This window comes from Amblyraja radiata, chromosome 18 (genome assembly GCF_010909765.2).
Source record: "Amblyraja radiata isolate CabotCenter1 chromosome 18, sAmbRad1.1.pri, whole genome shotgun sequence".
Classification (NCBI taxonomy): Eukaryota; Metazoa; Chordata; class Chondrichthyes; order Rajiformes; family Rajidae; genus Amblyraja; species Amblyraja radiata.
Genome location: NC_045973.1, coordinates 21,155,662 through 21,169,598, shown reverse-complemented (window position 1 = coordinate 21,169,598; position 13,937 = coordinate 21,155,662). Strand labels below are relative to the sequence as shown.

The following is a 13,937-nucleotide window of genomic DNA, read 5'->3' as shown; positions in this document are numbered from 1 at the left end:
TTGTCAGAACTCTACCACAGCCCAGTTTAACTGGATCCCATACCAACACAAACACATAAGATCAAATGGTCTCCTTCTGCATTATAAATGTTTTACGAATTCCGAGATTTTCAGTGTATATTTCAGGTTCTGCCTTACATATAATTTACTCTCTACCAACCGCAGTGCTGGTCTTTATTTAGTTGAGTTATAATGCTGATTATTAATAGGAGATTTCCAGCCCGTGGCTATTTTATGTGACTGCACGGAGGCGTTGTTCAACCCTGTGCAATTTGAAAAGCACCTGCGGTGTTGCTGATGAAAGTTTCATTTATAACCCGGCAGCCTGTTCAAGGTCTCTCATGCTAAACAACTGAGCTGGATTTAGTTCTTGGTACCGATCACAAATCAAATGCAGGACAGTGTCTTGACGTTCATCCCTAACCAGCGATTTTGAATGTAGAGTGCATCTTCAGGTGCTCTGCATCCGAGAGCAATTCCCATGATGTTGATAACTGAAAGTGACTATTTAGCACATTGAGGTGCCACTGAGCACATCCATTTTATAAGCTCCCCTCATGTCCAAGACTTGCCAGAAGCCTTTGCGGGAGATGAGGTATTTTTCAACTGCAAGTCGTTATTGCAATCCAGGCAGACAAATCAAGCACAGCAAGATCTATCATCAACGGATCATTGTGAGGGTGTTCTTGATTAGTATGGGTGTCAGGGGTTATGGGGAGAAAGCGGGAGAATGAGGTTGATAGGGAACGATAGATCAGTGATGATTTAATGGCGGACTTGATGGGCCGAATGGCCTAATTCTGCTCCTATCACTTATAGTTCAACAACAGCTGAATATTCTGCCTTGGGGACGTTGGTGAGGAGACTGACTGTGGTGCATAATCTTGGGGTGAGCTCTGAAGTGAATAGTCTGTTTTGTAAAGGGCACAAGATCACTTACAGCCCCTGAGAACAGTGAGTTAAGTCCAGGTTTTAAATCTAATTTTGATTTAATATTTTTGAATTATGGAATTGTGGAATTGTAAAGAGTAGTTTCAAATGGGCTTTAAATGTTGAAATGAGCACTTCAAATGGGCTCAGTCGCCCATCCTAAGTTTGGCCCATTCTGTGCCACAATCATCCTCCAACATCCATTTCTGTCCTTTCGTTCCCAGTTACCCAGTCTCCCCACAGACGTGTGTTTTACCCTTGTGGTCATCCTGTTTATGCTGGCTATCCACAGGGAACAAAATCTTGCAGATGTTGCAAACCGGAAATATAGAATATATACAACAGGAACAGGCCCTTAGGCCCACCATGTCAGTGTTCACCATGCAACCAATCTAAGTAACGGCATCTGCCTGCATGTGACCCATATTCCTCTAATCCTCTTCCATTCATGTATCTGTCCAAATGCTTCTTAAATGTTGCTATCATATCTGCTTCTCCCACCTCCCCTGGCAGTGTGTTCCAGGCACCTACTACTCTCTGCGTAAAAAACCTCACCTCATATACAGTATCTCGTTTAAATTTCCTACCTCTCACGCAAAAGCCGTGTTTTCTAGAATCTGACATTTCTACTCTGGGATAAAGGACTTTCACAAATAAAAACAAAAATGCTGGAAATACTCAAGTAACATTTGCAGAGAAAGAAGCAGATTATTCATAGGAGCTGAACACTAAACATTTTTCTCCCAATATTTATACCTTCTTCAGAGAACTGTGATTTACAAGCCCTCAGCCCTCTTTTCCATCCAGCACCGGCTCCACTTGCATCATCCATATTCAGTTTACTCGGTCTTCATTATGCCACAGATGTTCTGTTCGGGCTCTTCCAACCCCCCCCTGGAAATGTCACCTTATCTATGTTCTCCAGAAAGGCTGCCTGACCCGCAGTTACTCCAGCATTTTGTGTCGCCTACCAGTAACAAGCTGTTAGGATGGCTGAGTTTTTAATCTAACCAACATGTTTTACAAACTACCTGCAGTTGTCAATCATAGGAAAGTAAGGATGAAAGGTCACAGCTATAACAACACAGTATGCAAATTAACAGATTTTTTAAAATTACTGAGATACAGACAACCACCATTGTGGTGTGCAAAGATCATAGAGGAGCTATGATCTTTGGTGGTGTGTATTGCTTCCTCATTGCTCCAGTGAACTTGGTTTGATCCTGACCTCGGGTGTTGTCTATGTTGAGTTTGCACATTCTCCCTGTGACTGTGTGAGTTCCACTGGGTGCTCCAATTTTTTCCCACATCTTGTGTGAGCTGGGAAGTTAACTGGTCACTGTAAATTGCCACAAGAAAAGTAATTGGCAAAATTAATCGATGGTGAGGAGAGAGAGAGCGTGAGGGAGCAAGGGAGAGATGGAGAGAGACCAAATCTATACTACCTCTTAGATCATTCCTAGCAATCCCATACCTCCACTTCTTTCCTTGTAACCTATTCAAACTTACCTGGCCATTACATCCCCTTTGATTCCCCTGCTACTCAATTACACACTGAGGGGCAATTATAGCAGCCAATTAATCCACCCACTTGGTAATCTTTGGGATGACGGAGGAAACTGCAGCAACCAGGGCAAACCCACTTGGGGAGGTCAGGATCAAGCCCAGCTTATTGCAAATGTGAGGCAATAGCTCTATTAGTTATGACACTGTGGTGCCATTAATACTGCCCCTGTCAGTTAGTTGAAAGTAACCGACATACATTAAATGGTCTTAACTGGATGAAGTATATCCTCCTGTAGTTAGGAGTTTCTATTGTAAAATACAAAGAGCAGGTTCTTGCCCTGGGGACTGCTCCACCTGCGGCTGGTCATCATAACCCTTTATGTGACGGCAGGAGACTGCAGATGGTGGAATCGAGCAAAACAATGAGTTGCTCGAGGAACTCAGAGGGTTGAGCAGCATCTGTGGAGGCAAAGGGACATTGTATTGAATGAGGACCTTGCTTCAAGACTGAGAGTGTAGAGGGGAATAGTATTGCTAGTATAAACACGTAAAAGGGAAATACAGGCGGGTATGTGATAGTTGAAATGAGCTGAGGTGGGGGATGATGGGCAGATGAAACTAGGTGTGGAAGGGCATGGGGGAGATGCTAGTCATTGGTGATCACTACCCTGCGTGTGGTGATCACTACAATGTGTGTGGATGAAGGCAGGAGAATGGGGTTGAGAGGGAAAGACAGATCAGCCATGATTGAATGGCAAAGTAGACTAGATGGGCCGAATGACCTAATTCTGCTCCTATGGCTTATGACAACCCTGTGTGTGACGATGACTACCCACTGTGCGCTGATCACTATCCAGTTTGAAGTGATCCTATCCTGTATGCAGTGATCACTATCCAGTATGAGGAGATCCTATCCTGTATGCAGTGATCACTATCCAGTATGAGGAGATCACTACCCACTGTGTGCTGATCACTATCCAGTATGAGGAGATCCTATCCTGTATGCAGTGATCACTATCCAGTGTAATCACTACCCAGTGTGCGCTGATCACTATCCAGTTTGAAGTGATCCTATCCCGTGTGCAGTTATTACTACACTGTGTAGTGATCACTATCCACTGTGCAATGATCTAACCCATTCATGGGCATTACCACCAATTTTCATATCGTCTTTATACATGAGTTGGCCTTGGAAAAATTGGACGTTCTTTTCCTGTGTTGGCCATGGATATAGAAACTGGTATAATGTGTGCAGAACAAAGACCTCCACATCCTCAACAACCTCCATCATTTTTTATTGCAATACAAAAACCTTTTCATTGCAATTCCTTTCATACATAAATATATTAACAATATATCCCACTGGGGACCAAAAGATTTAAGTCTGTCACATTGTGCTATTACAAGCGATTAAGAAAAATTCATAGAAAAATAATATCGAGGGCATACAGCATAAACCATTCAGTATTACACATTTAAAAATACAAGTTTAAGGATGCATCAGTTCCAAAGGCATTAATAGGTACTGTTGCCCTCGACAGGGCAGGGTACATATTAAAGCCTTTTTAATCTTTTTAATAGTTTCAGTCAATATTATTGGTGATTAACATCAAGAAATTTTTTTAAATTCTTCCCCGGTAATAACTTGGGTTTTGAACAACATGGTATGGCACACTGTTATCAGGCAGAGATGGTACCAGAGGACATTTTGATTAAAGAGTCTTTGACATTGTTGAAACTACAGTGACAAAATGGCTGCTGATCTGTACTGGACTAACAAGTGGGAAAGACTATGATGCGAGTAAGTGCTGGAGTGTGGTCACTGATGAACAACCTTTTCCACTCTCTCTGCCCAGACTTTCTTTTTCGAAGGTTTCTGATTCTTGCCTGTGACAGGGAATGGTGTGGGATCTATCCCACTGCGGTGGGCTTAACAGCCCAGCTCACCCGCGCTATTGTGTGGGAATGGCCTGAAGGTGAAGTGGGATGGATTTGTCCAGCAGGGTGCTGAGGTCAACTGTAGCAGCACTTACAATGGAGTACACAACAGGATCAGGATTCACCACTCGGCCCTTCAAGCCCATCGTCATATTCACTATAATCATGACTGATCTACCTCATGTCTCTGCTCCCCTTGTGCCGATCCCACATAATCTTCACTTTGCTGATCTTTCAAATATATCATCCTCATCTTTAAACACCTCCAAACATTCCAGCCTCCACATCTCTCCAAGGAAGAGGATTCCAGAGATTCACTCCTCCCTGCAAGAAGAAATATCTTCACACCATTTTTAAATGACCTCTCCAAGGTTGAGAAAATGTTCAAGATATGTGGTGAAAGGATGGTCATCTTTGGGTGAGGACAATTAATATTGTTCTAAATCACCGACTCAAGAATCAATTCACAATCCGACTTGTCAAATTTTGATCATTTAGTTTGATAATAGCTCATTGAAGAAGGGCTATAATTATTTTGAAGGTGAGCAAGATTCTTGATTCGTACAGGTGTTAGGGGTTATGGGGAGAAGGCAGGAAAAAAGGGTTGAGAGGATGATTGATCAGCAATGATTGAATGGCAAGGTAGACGATGGGCCGAATGGCCTAATTCTGCTCCCATCACTTGAACTTATGAGAAGGGTTTCTAATAATTATTTAGTGGATACCTCCTTTTATCCCATAACCTAGTGGTGTGAGGATTTAACAGGCACCAAGCTGGGACTGGGCAATGGTCCCATAGCGTGGAACCTGGGACCACAGCAAGACATAACAGTTTTGGGCAAACGAGAGAGAAAGGCAGTCCAGGACAGTGGACCAACCTGACATCTACCGACTATCTGAGCAATACCAAGTGCCAGGTTTCCACCACTAAACAATAGGGTCGAGATGATTCTAATTCTTAATGGCTTTCAACTTGCTATAGAAGTGCAATTTATATATATTTTTAAAACAAATCTTGCCATCTTTGACACAAACAATGCATAATTTAACATGTAAGAACACACACAAACAAACCCAGCACATCAGCCTCACAGTGTGAAGCTTGGCCTCTCTGAGTGCATTAATTGTGCTTCAACTTCATTCAGTCCAAATGGAGCTCCCATTCAGATTGTCTCTTGCGACGTTCTCCTACCTCCCTTCTGATGAGTGATTCCCTGCTAATCCTGCAGGATCTGGGAAGGGTGAGATTTCTCACCGACCTCTGTGAATAAGCGGAAGAGATACTGGGTCGGATATGGCTTTGACCCCTTTCAGAATGTTGCTGGCCTCCTGGGGGATACCAAGTCAGCAGCTTTAATAATCCCAAGCTAAGGACATTAACTACTGGTTTAGTTACAGTCAGTGGTCTGCAACCACCCTCCCTGCACACTGACAGCAGGCCCTAATCTGGTGACCCAGTCCCACACTCTGATCCATTGGTTGCTGATCTACTTAAATATCCAGCCAGTGCTTATTTAAAGTCAGAGGCTAAGGAGGGAAAGATATCTTGGAATAAAATAACTAAAGTAAAACCTTTGTATTATTAGCAACCTATTGCAGATACAGGAGAGGAGAGAGCTCGTCCCACTCCACAGTTGGACACAGAGGACCTGCAGGAAGACCTTTTGCTCACATCACTGCATCCAGTCAAATAAGCTTCTTCCTCACCAATATTTTGCTAACTAGTAAACGTGTGTGTATGTGCCTCACTGACTGATCTCCCAGGTACACTGGAGACTTTAATCCCGGGATGGTTGGTCGTCCTTAGGGATGGTGGTGGTCTCTGTTGGAGAGGCTTCACTCTTCCCGCACGGAGCCGTTCCTCGTCTGTTGCTGGGATTAGGGAGCGCTACGTGACAGCAGTCAGGTACACGGCGATCGGAAGGGAGAGTAGCACCATTGGAAATTGCCCGGCAGCAGGAGAGGGTGTGGCTCTGCTGCTCCCGCTCACAGTGTCCGCGTGTTCTTCCTGAACTCCTTGCGCTGCAACAGCCGCCGGGACTCCCGCGACCCCTCGCAGTCCTCCGACCTGCTGCGTGAGGTCATGGCCAGGGGGTTGCGGCTGACCACCAGGTCCAGCCGCCCTCCGCACTCCGAGATGAGTGGCGCCATCAGGCAGCTGTCAAAGTCTCCCGTCTGGATCTGGTTCACCTGTGGCAGAAGCACAGCAGACCTCACTGGGCTTGCTTCCCCCGCACACCCCACTCCCAGTCCCCCCGGCCAAGCCTTTGCCAAAGCCACGAGGTGGCACTAGGGAAAACTGTGATCAACATTTGTCCCACCACATCTACTTCTGCCCTATGAAAGAGTTGCCTGCTTTTCCCCACTTCCCCCTTTACTATCCTTACAAACATTGTTCTATCCCCACATTTATCCAGTTACATTCTAAAAATCATTGAATCTGCTACCACCACCAATTTAGGCAGTTCCTAACATGGAAAGTACAGAACAGGAACAGGCCTTTCGGCCCACAATATCTGTGCCCAACATGATGCCAAGATAAAATAATCTCCTCTGTCTACACATGGTGCATATCCATGTGCCTATCCAATAGTCTCTTAACAGCCACTATCATATTTGCCTCCACCACCACCTCTGGCTGCGTGTTCCAGGCACCCAACATCTTCTGTAAAGAACTTGCCCTGTGCATCGCCTTTAAACTTTGCCCCACTTAATTTAAAGCTATGTCCACTACTGTTTAATACTTCCACCCTGGTAAAAAGGTTCTGACTAACCTCATTATTTTATATTCTAACAGGACTCCCCTCAGCCTTCAGCATTCTAGAGGAAACAGCCCATGTGTCCAACCTTTCTTTTTTGATAATACCCTCTAATCCAGGCATTAATCTGGATTAGAGAGTATTAGCTAACAAGTGCCATCATTGTTGTGTGAGGTTCAACATTTATCCCTTAACCCTGCTTTCTCTCCAGAGTGCTGTATCTCAGTCTACTTCAAACACGTGCCCATTGTACCCTGAGAGTTACCTCAAGCCTCTTGTACCATCTGGGACAATGTTTTCCTTCTGTTGCAGTTAATACTGCACACACTTCACAACATCAGGTAGCCCTAGGTTGCACTTGCTAGGCTACCTGTGACAGCATCTCCTGACTCTGATCACGATCACAGAGGACAGTGTAAGAACAACAACACCATGAGAATACCACCATCATTGCTCGTGCACCATCCTGATTTGAACACTGTTGCAGACTGAAGAGATTTGGACATCCTATCTGCTTTGCTGTGGGAGTTAACAGACTGAAGTGGTTCGGTGAGAAAACCCACTTCTACCTTCGCAATGGAAACGAGGGACAAGCAATAAATCCTGAGCATCAATGATTCAATAATTCAATTCAATGATACTTTATTGTCACATGCACCTAGGTACAGTGAAACACTTTGTTTTGCATGCAACCCGGTAAAATCATACAGCAGACCTCACTTAGGCAGTACACAAGTCAACACATTTCTGTAGCCAACTTTTCAACTTGCCATCGTCCTCAGGACAAATCTAGAGAAATTATTTCCTTTATTCCCACTTATCTGTGTTATTCCCTCCCTCCCCAAATGAGCTAAAGCACCAGCACTCTTTGCTCAACTGTGAGGGGTTGGGGTAACTGTAGCATTCCTTCCAGTGTGCCCTTAAAAACTGGTTGATCCTGAAACATTACCAGCTGACGTGACGCAAGTCAACACTAGCAGCAGGCCACCCAGGAGAGGGGCGAGTCTGAAGATGGGTCTCGACCTGAAACATCACCTATTCCTTCTCTCCAGAGATGCTACCTGGCTCGCTGAGTGACATCAGCGTTTTGTGTCTATCTCCAGGAAAAAGATATTAGTCTGAGTGGTTTCCCCATGGCAACTCGGACATGGTCTGTGGCCCATTCACTACTTGACCATAATCCAGGCTGACACTCCCAGGAGACTTACATTGTATGGCCATGTGGTCAATGTCTTTCAGATGAAACCTTAAGAGCTCTATGTTTCTCGTCACAGATTGCATGGCAAATATAAAACGGTTAAATTGCAACACTCGGATCCCTCCACCACTGGAACTGCATGATCTAGAGGTTAACCCCATTGCTTGTGGGATCTCATAGTTTCCAAATTGGCAGCAATGTTTCCTGCTACACAAGCACTTCATCATTGCAAAGTTCACATCACCTCTCACAACTCGTGAGGTACTACCACCAAGAAAGACAAGGCCCTGTAGATGCATGGAACATCACCACGAAAGGAGCAAGGACACAAAGTGATGGAGTTACTCAGTGGGCCAGGCAAAATCCCTGGAGAAAATGGACCGGGGACGTTTCGGGTCGACAAAGCTCCACCACACACAGGTTCTCTCCAAGTCTCACAACAGCTTTACATCCCAGTTCTTCTTTGTTGTTGTGTCTAAATTCTGGAACTTGCGCAAGAACACGATGGGAGCATCTTCACGGGTAGGAGCATTGTAGTTCAGGAGAGCAGCTCAGCACCACCTTCACTGGGGCAACTAGGGATGGGGAATCTTTACCGTCCTCTCAAAGTGATGCAAAGGTCCCAAGGAACAAATATAACTTCCCTCTTACCTGCACTATCCGGTCATGGGGCTGGAGCCCACTGCCATCAGCTGGCCCACTCGGCCGTATCAAGTTCACATAAACCCCTTTTTCTAAGAGGCCGTCCGAAATACTGAAACCAAACTCTTCATTCTCGGATTGTTTATGGATCGTAATCTGGGAAAAGAATGTTGCTTCTCAACAAAGGTTTCTTTTTTTAAATTCAAACCAAATTACAATAGTAAATGGCATATAACAGTTATGAACTTTTTATTTTAACATTAAAATATGGAGAGTACAGGTGGCAGGCACAGTGCCCCATCGGGTAAAGTCAATGTTACACAGCGCCGGAGACCTGGGTTCGATCCTGACCTCGGGCGCTGTCTGTGTGGAGTTTGCAGGTTCTCCCTGATACTACCTGGGATTCCCAGATCCTCCAGTTTCCACCCACATCTCAAAGATGTGGGGACTGGTTGATTAATTGGCTGCTATGAATGACACTGAGTGTGTAGAATTTGAGGGAAGTTCAAGAGTCATGAGTGTTTACTTGTCACATGCACCGGATATGAACCAGAATAATGAAATTCTTACCTGCTCCGTTACCTAAATCAAATGTAGTAGCAACAGCAATAAATATACAGTAAATGCCAGTTATTCTAAGTAAATTCTCTTGCGATAGTGTCATATAGCGTGGAAACAGGCCCTTCAGCCCAACTTGCCCACACTATCCAACATGTCCCATCTACACTAGTCCCACCTGCCTAGGTTTGGCCCATATCCCACTAAACCTGTCCTATCCATGTACCTGTCTAAATGTTTCTTAAATGTTGCGATAGTACCTGCCTCAACTACCTCCTGCAGCTCGTTCCATACACCCAACAACTTTTGTGTAAAACGGTTACCGCTCAGGTTAATATTAAATCTTTCCTCCTCACTTTAAACCCAAGTCCTCTGGATCTCAATTCCCCTACTCTGGGCAAAAGACTGTGTGTTTACCCGATCTATTCCTCTCATGATTTCGTACATCTCTATAAGATTGCCCCTCATCCTCCTGCGCTCCAAGGAATAAAGCCCTGGTCTGCTCAAGCTCTCCCTGTAGCTTAGGCCCTCGAGTCCTGGCAACATCCTGGTAAATCTCTTCTGCATCCTTTCTAGCTTGACAACATTTTTCTTGTAACATGGTAAACAAAACAACTCCAAAAATACTCTAAATATGGCCTCACCATATCTTATATAACTGCAACATGACCTCCCAACTTCTGTACTCAATACTCTAGACTGTTGAAGGCCAACGTGCTGAAAGCCTTTTTAACCTCCATATCTACCTATGACATCACTTTCAATGAACTATCTACATGCACCCCTAAATCTCTCTGGTCTACAACATTCTCCAAAGCCCTACTATTCACTGTGTAGGTCCGATTCCTGTTAGACATCCAAACTAGACCATGAAAGTGCAAACACAAATGTATATAAACTATAATAATGCGAAATCCATAGTAGTTCAGAACTGAGGTAGGGTTGTGCACGAACTTGATGGTTGATGGGAGGAAGCTGTTCTTGAATGTGAAAAGTTGATGGGAGAGAATCAAATGGGATTAGTGCAAATGGGTGTTTGCAGGTCAGATTCAATTCAGAGGGATGAGAGCCTAAGAACAAAGAAGGGACCAACATTAGTCTTCTCTGAAGTCTGAAGTATGGTCCTGACTTGAAACATTGGCCGGGCCCGCTGTGGGTGCCGGAGGTCAGCCGAGGACGTGCTGCCAAGAGAACAAAGAGGGACCTGGATTGGGGTGGCCGCCGAGAACAAGGAGGGACACAGCGTGGGGCCGCCGTCGAGAGAACAATGAGGGAGACGGCATGGGGGGCCATGGAGAATGACAAGGGACCATTGGGACTATGTTGAACATTTTGTAACTTTCTTGGCACTCTATATGTGGTAACTCTTTGCATACTTTGTATATGGCATGCAAAACAAAGAATTTCACTGTGACATGCCACATGTGATAATAAAGTATTATTCATAAAATATTATTCATTCATTCATTCAGTATCATTCATTCTGTGTGGTGTACAAGAGTATAGATAGGAAATGCAGGCCTAGGTTGAAGCAAAATGTTTTATGGCCTGGTATCAGCTTAACTTTGTTGTGCACTATACATGCACTCTATTGTACACTCTATTCATGCGTTCTATCTGCCAAATGGATATTTTGGAGGTGAATGACAAATCTTAGAGTGTCCTTTGTTGGGTGAAACAACATTCTTCAGCCATTTCGAAACCCATATGGACACATCACCTTAGATGAGTTTATTACCATTTACATTAGGGTGCAGTGAAAATCCTTGTTTGCATGAAGCTCGGAGTGAACGGTATACAACAATTAATATGAGTGCAAAACAGCTGAACTGTGCAAGATGTTAGTGCAAAATCTGAGCAGAGCAAAAGGATTTTTCGTCCGACAAGAGGATGAGGGATGGGGTGAATGTGGTGTAGCAGTGATCTAGAGTATTAACATCCCACACGGGGCCGGAGACATGCCAATGTATTTGGGAACTATGTTCCTGCACCATCGATGCAATGAGGTGACTCTGGGAGGTTGTTGAATGGTCTGCATACTCGTTGTCACCTAACCCACAGCCAACAATGGCCTATTGGGTGCCCCACCTTTCCTTGATTCTCGTTGCTTTTTTGCAAATCTTCCATTCATTTTTCCTAAGTACCATCTATTGTCTCTCGTTCCTCTTTCCCCTGACTCTCAGTCTGAAGCAGGGTCTTGACCCGAAACATCACCTATTCCTTTACTACAGAGAGGCTGCCTGAGTTACTCCAGCATTTAGTGTCTGTCTTCTGAATGGTGCAGCTGTTTGTCCTCACGACAAGATAACTCTCATCTCAACTGTTGCAGAAGCCTACGCTGTCCTCTGCTACCACCCGGTGTTGCAGGATGTAACTGCATGCAGATTCCTCTGCTTGCACAAGAGCACAGATCATCTCCCCCATGGTTCTACAAGGAGCTTCCAGCATTTTCCCACAAAAGTTGGATGATTTGGCATTCGTGCAAGGTTGTAACCGGCTGATCTTGCCCTCCGTACTTTGTCACTTGACATCACATGGGGGCTGCAAGGGTATAGAAAGGTCCAGATCCAGGGACAGTTTCTTCCCAGCTGTTATCAGGTAACTGAATCATCTTACCATAACAAGAGAGCAGTCCTGGACTACTGTCTACCTCATTGGTAACCCTTGGACTTTGCTGGCTTTACTTTGCACTAAACGGTACTCCCTTATCATGTAAATGACTCGATTGTAATCATGTATTGTCTTTCCGTGGACTGGTCAGCATGCAACGAAGCTTTTCACTGTACCTCGGTACATGTGACAATAAACTAAACTGTAAACTGTAACCATGTAGCAGAAGCAAAGTATCATTCATTCAGAAGGTTGCCAGAATTCTGGACAAGTTTGGATGGGAAAATAGTTCAGTCTCTAGTACATTCATAGGACCATGTACTTGAAGGGAGTGGTAAGACTGAAGGGTTAGTCATGATTTTAATTATTGTTGTTGGCTTTTATTGATTATTTGAATCAGATGTTATGTTCAAAGTGCAGGATCATAGATATCATGTGCTCGGAATGGAAACCAAGAGTATTGGTTTTGGTTTATTATTAACGTGTTTACCGAGATACAGTGAAAAGTTAAATCCAGTTAAATGAAATCATGCTATACATGAGTACAATCAAGCCATACACAAGTACGACAGGTAGTGCAAAGAGAAAAATACCAGAGTGCAGAATTTAGTTTTACAGCACTGTAGTGTTAGATTTGCAGAGAGAAAGTCCAGTGTCCGCAATTAAGGCAGGTCGGACGTTCGGGACTATCCCTAACTTTCAGGACTATCCCTAACTGTTCAGTAGCCTGATAATAGAGGGTAAGAAGCTGTTGCTGAATCTGGTGGCATGCGCTTTCAAGCCTTTGTACCTTCAGCCTAATGGGAGCAGGGAGAAGAGGGAATGAGCAGAATGAATAAGATCCTTGATTATGTTGGTGGCTTTCCCAAGGCAGTATGAAGTATTTTTGGAGTTGATGTAGGGGAGTCTGGTTTGTGTGATAGTCTGGGCTCCATCTACAATTTTCTGCAATTTCCTGAGGCATTGGTGTGCTGTACTGGCCATAGCTTCAATGTGGTTACTCTAGACAGATTAGATTGTTGATGATGTTTTGTTTATGTGATTGAAGCTCTTCATCATTGGGACATCAGACTACCACCCCATTATTTTGTCAATAATTAACTCCTTCGTCTTGCTGACTTTGAGAGAGAGGTTGGTGTCTTGTCACTATGTTACTAAACCCTCTGTCTCCTTCCTGAACTCCATTTCATCATTGTTTGAGATCCAGCCTGCTACAGTGGTTTAATCTGCAAACTTGTAGATGGAGATAGAGCAGAATATGGCTGCACAATCGTGAGCGTATAGGGAGTATGATAAGGAGCTGACAACTGGTCCCTTTTTGCAGGGCACCAGTGTTGAGAATTATTGTGGAGTATATTTTGTTACCTATTCTCGCTAATTGTGGTTTGTGGGTCAGAGTCAATAATCGATTGGCAGAAGGGAATGCTGACCCCTAGGTCTAGGTGTTTGGAGATGTTTGGATTATGGTGTTGAACGTGGAGCTATAATAAATAAATAGGAGTCTCGTGTAGGAGTCTTTGTTATTTAGATGTTCCAAACTTGAGCATAGCCGAGTGTCAGAATGTTCTAACAACTCGGCACTGTGCAATGTAGCACCAAGTGGGGGTTCCTGTTTCTCTCACCGTTCCAACACTAAGTCTTCTTTCCATCCTCATTCCTTTCCCTCTACTTCCTACATTCAGGTCAGTTGTGATTAAAAGGCCTCACCATCCTCCCCCAGCCAGCACCACCATATGCATCATTTAGTTTCTCCTGCATGTGAAGTGTTATCTGTAAGCATGTCTGTGTATATATGG

The 13,937-nt window shown here is 44.2% G+C and overlaps 1 protein-coding gene across 1 annotated transcript in view; it reads right to left on the bottom strand.

Moving 5' to 3' along the window:
* Positions 1–3,715: 3,715 nt before the first annotated feature.
* Positions 3,716–13,937, bottom strand: part of grip2 (glutamate receptor interacting protein 2) — a 418,148-nt gene continuing 407,926 nt past the window's right edge. The window contains exons 23-24 of the mRNA XM_033036792.1: positions 8,983–9,129; positions 3,716–6,564 (exon numbers count right to left, since the gene is read on the bottom strand). Coding sequence (XP_032892683.1) covers positions 6,361–6,564; positions 8,983–9,129 — 351 coding nt within the window. The 3' untranslated portion in view covers positions 3,716–6,360. The remainder of the gene's footprint in view (positions 6,565–8,982; positions 9,130–13,937) is intronic.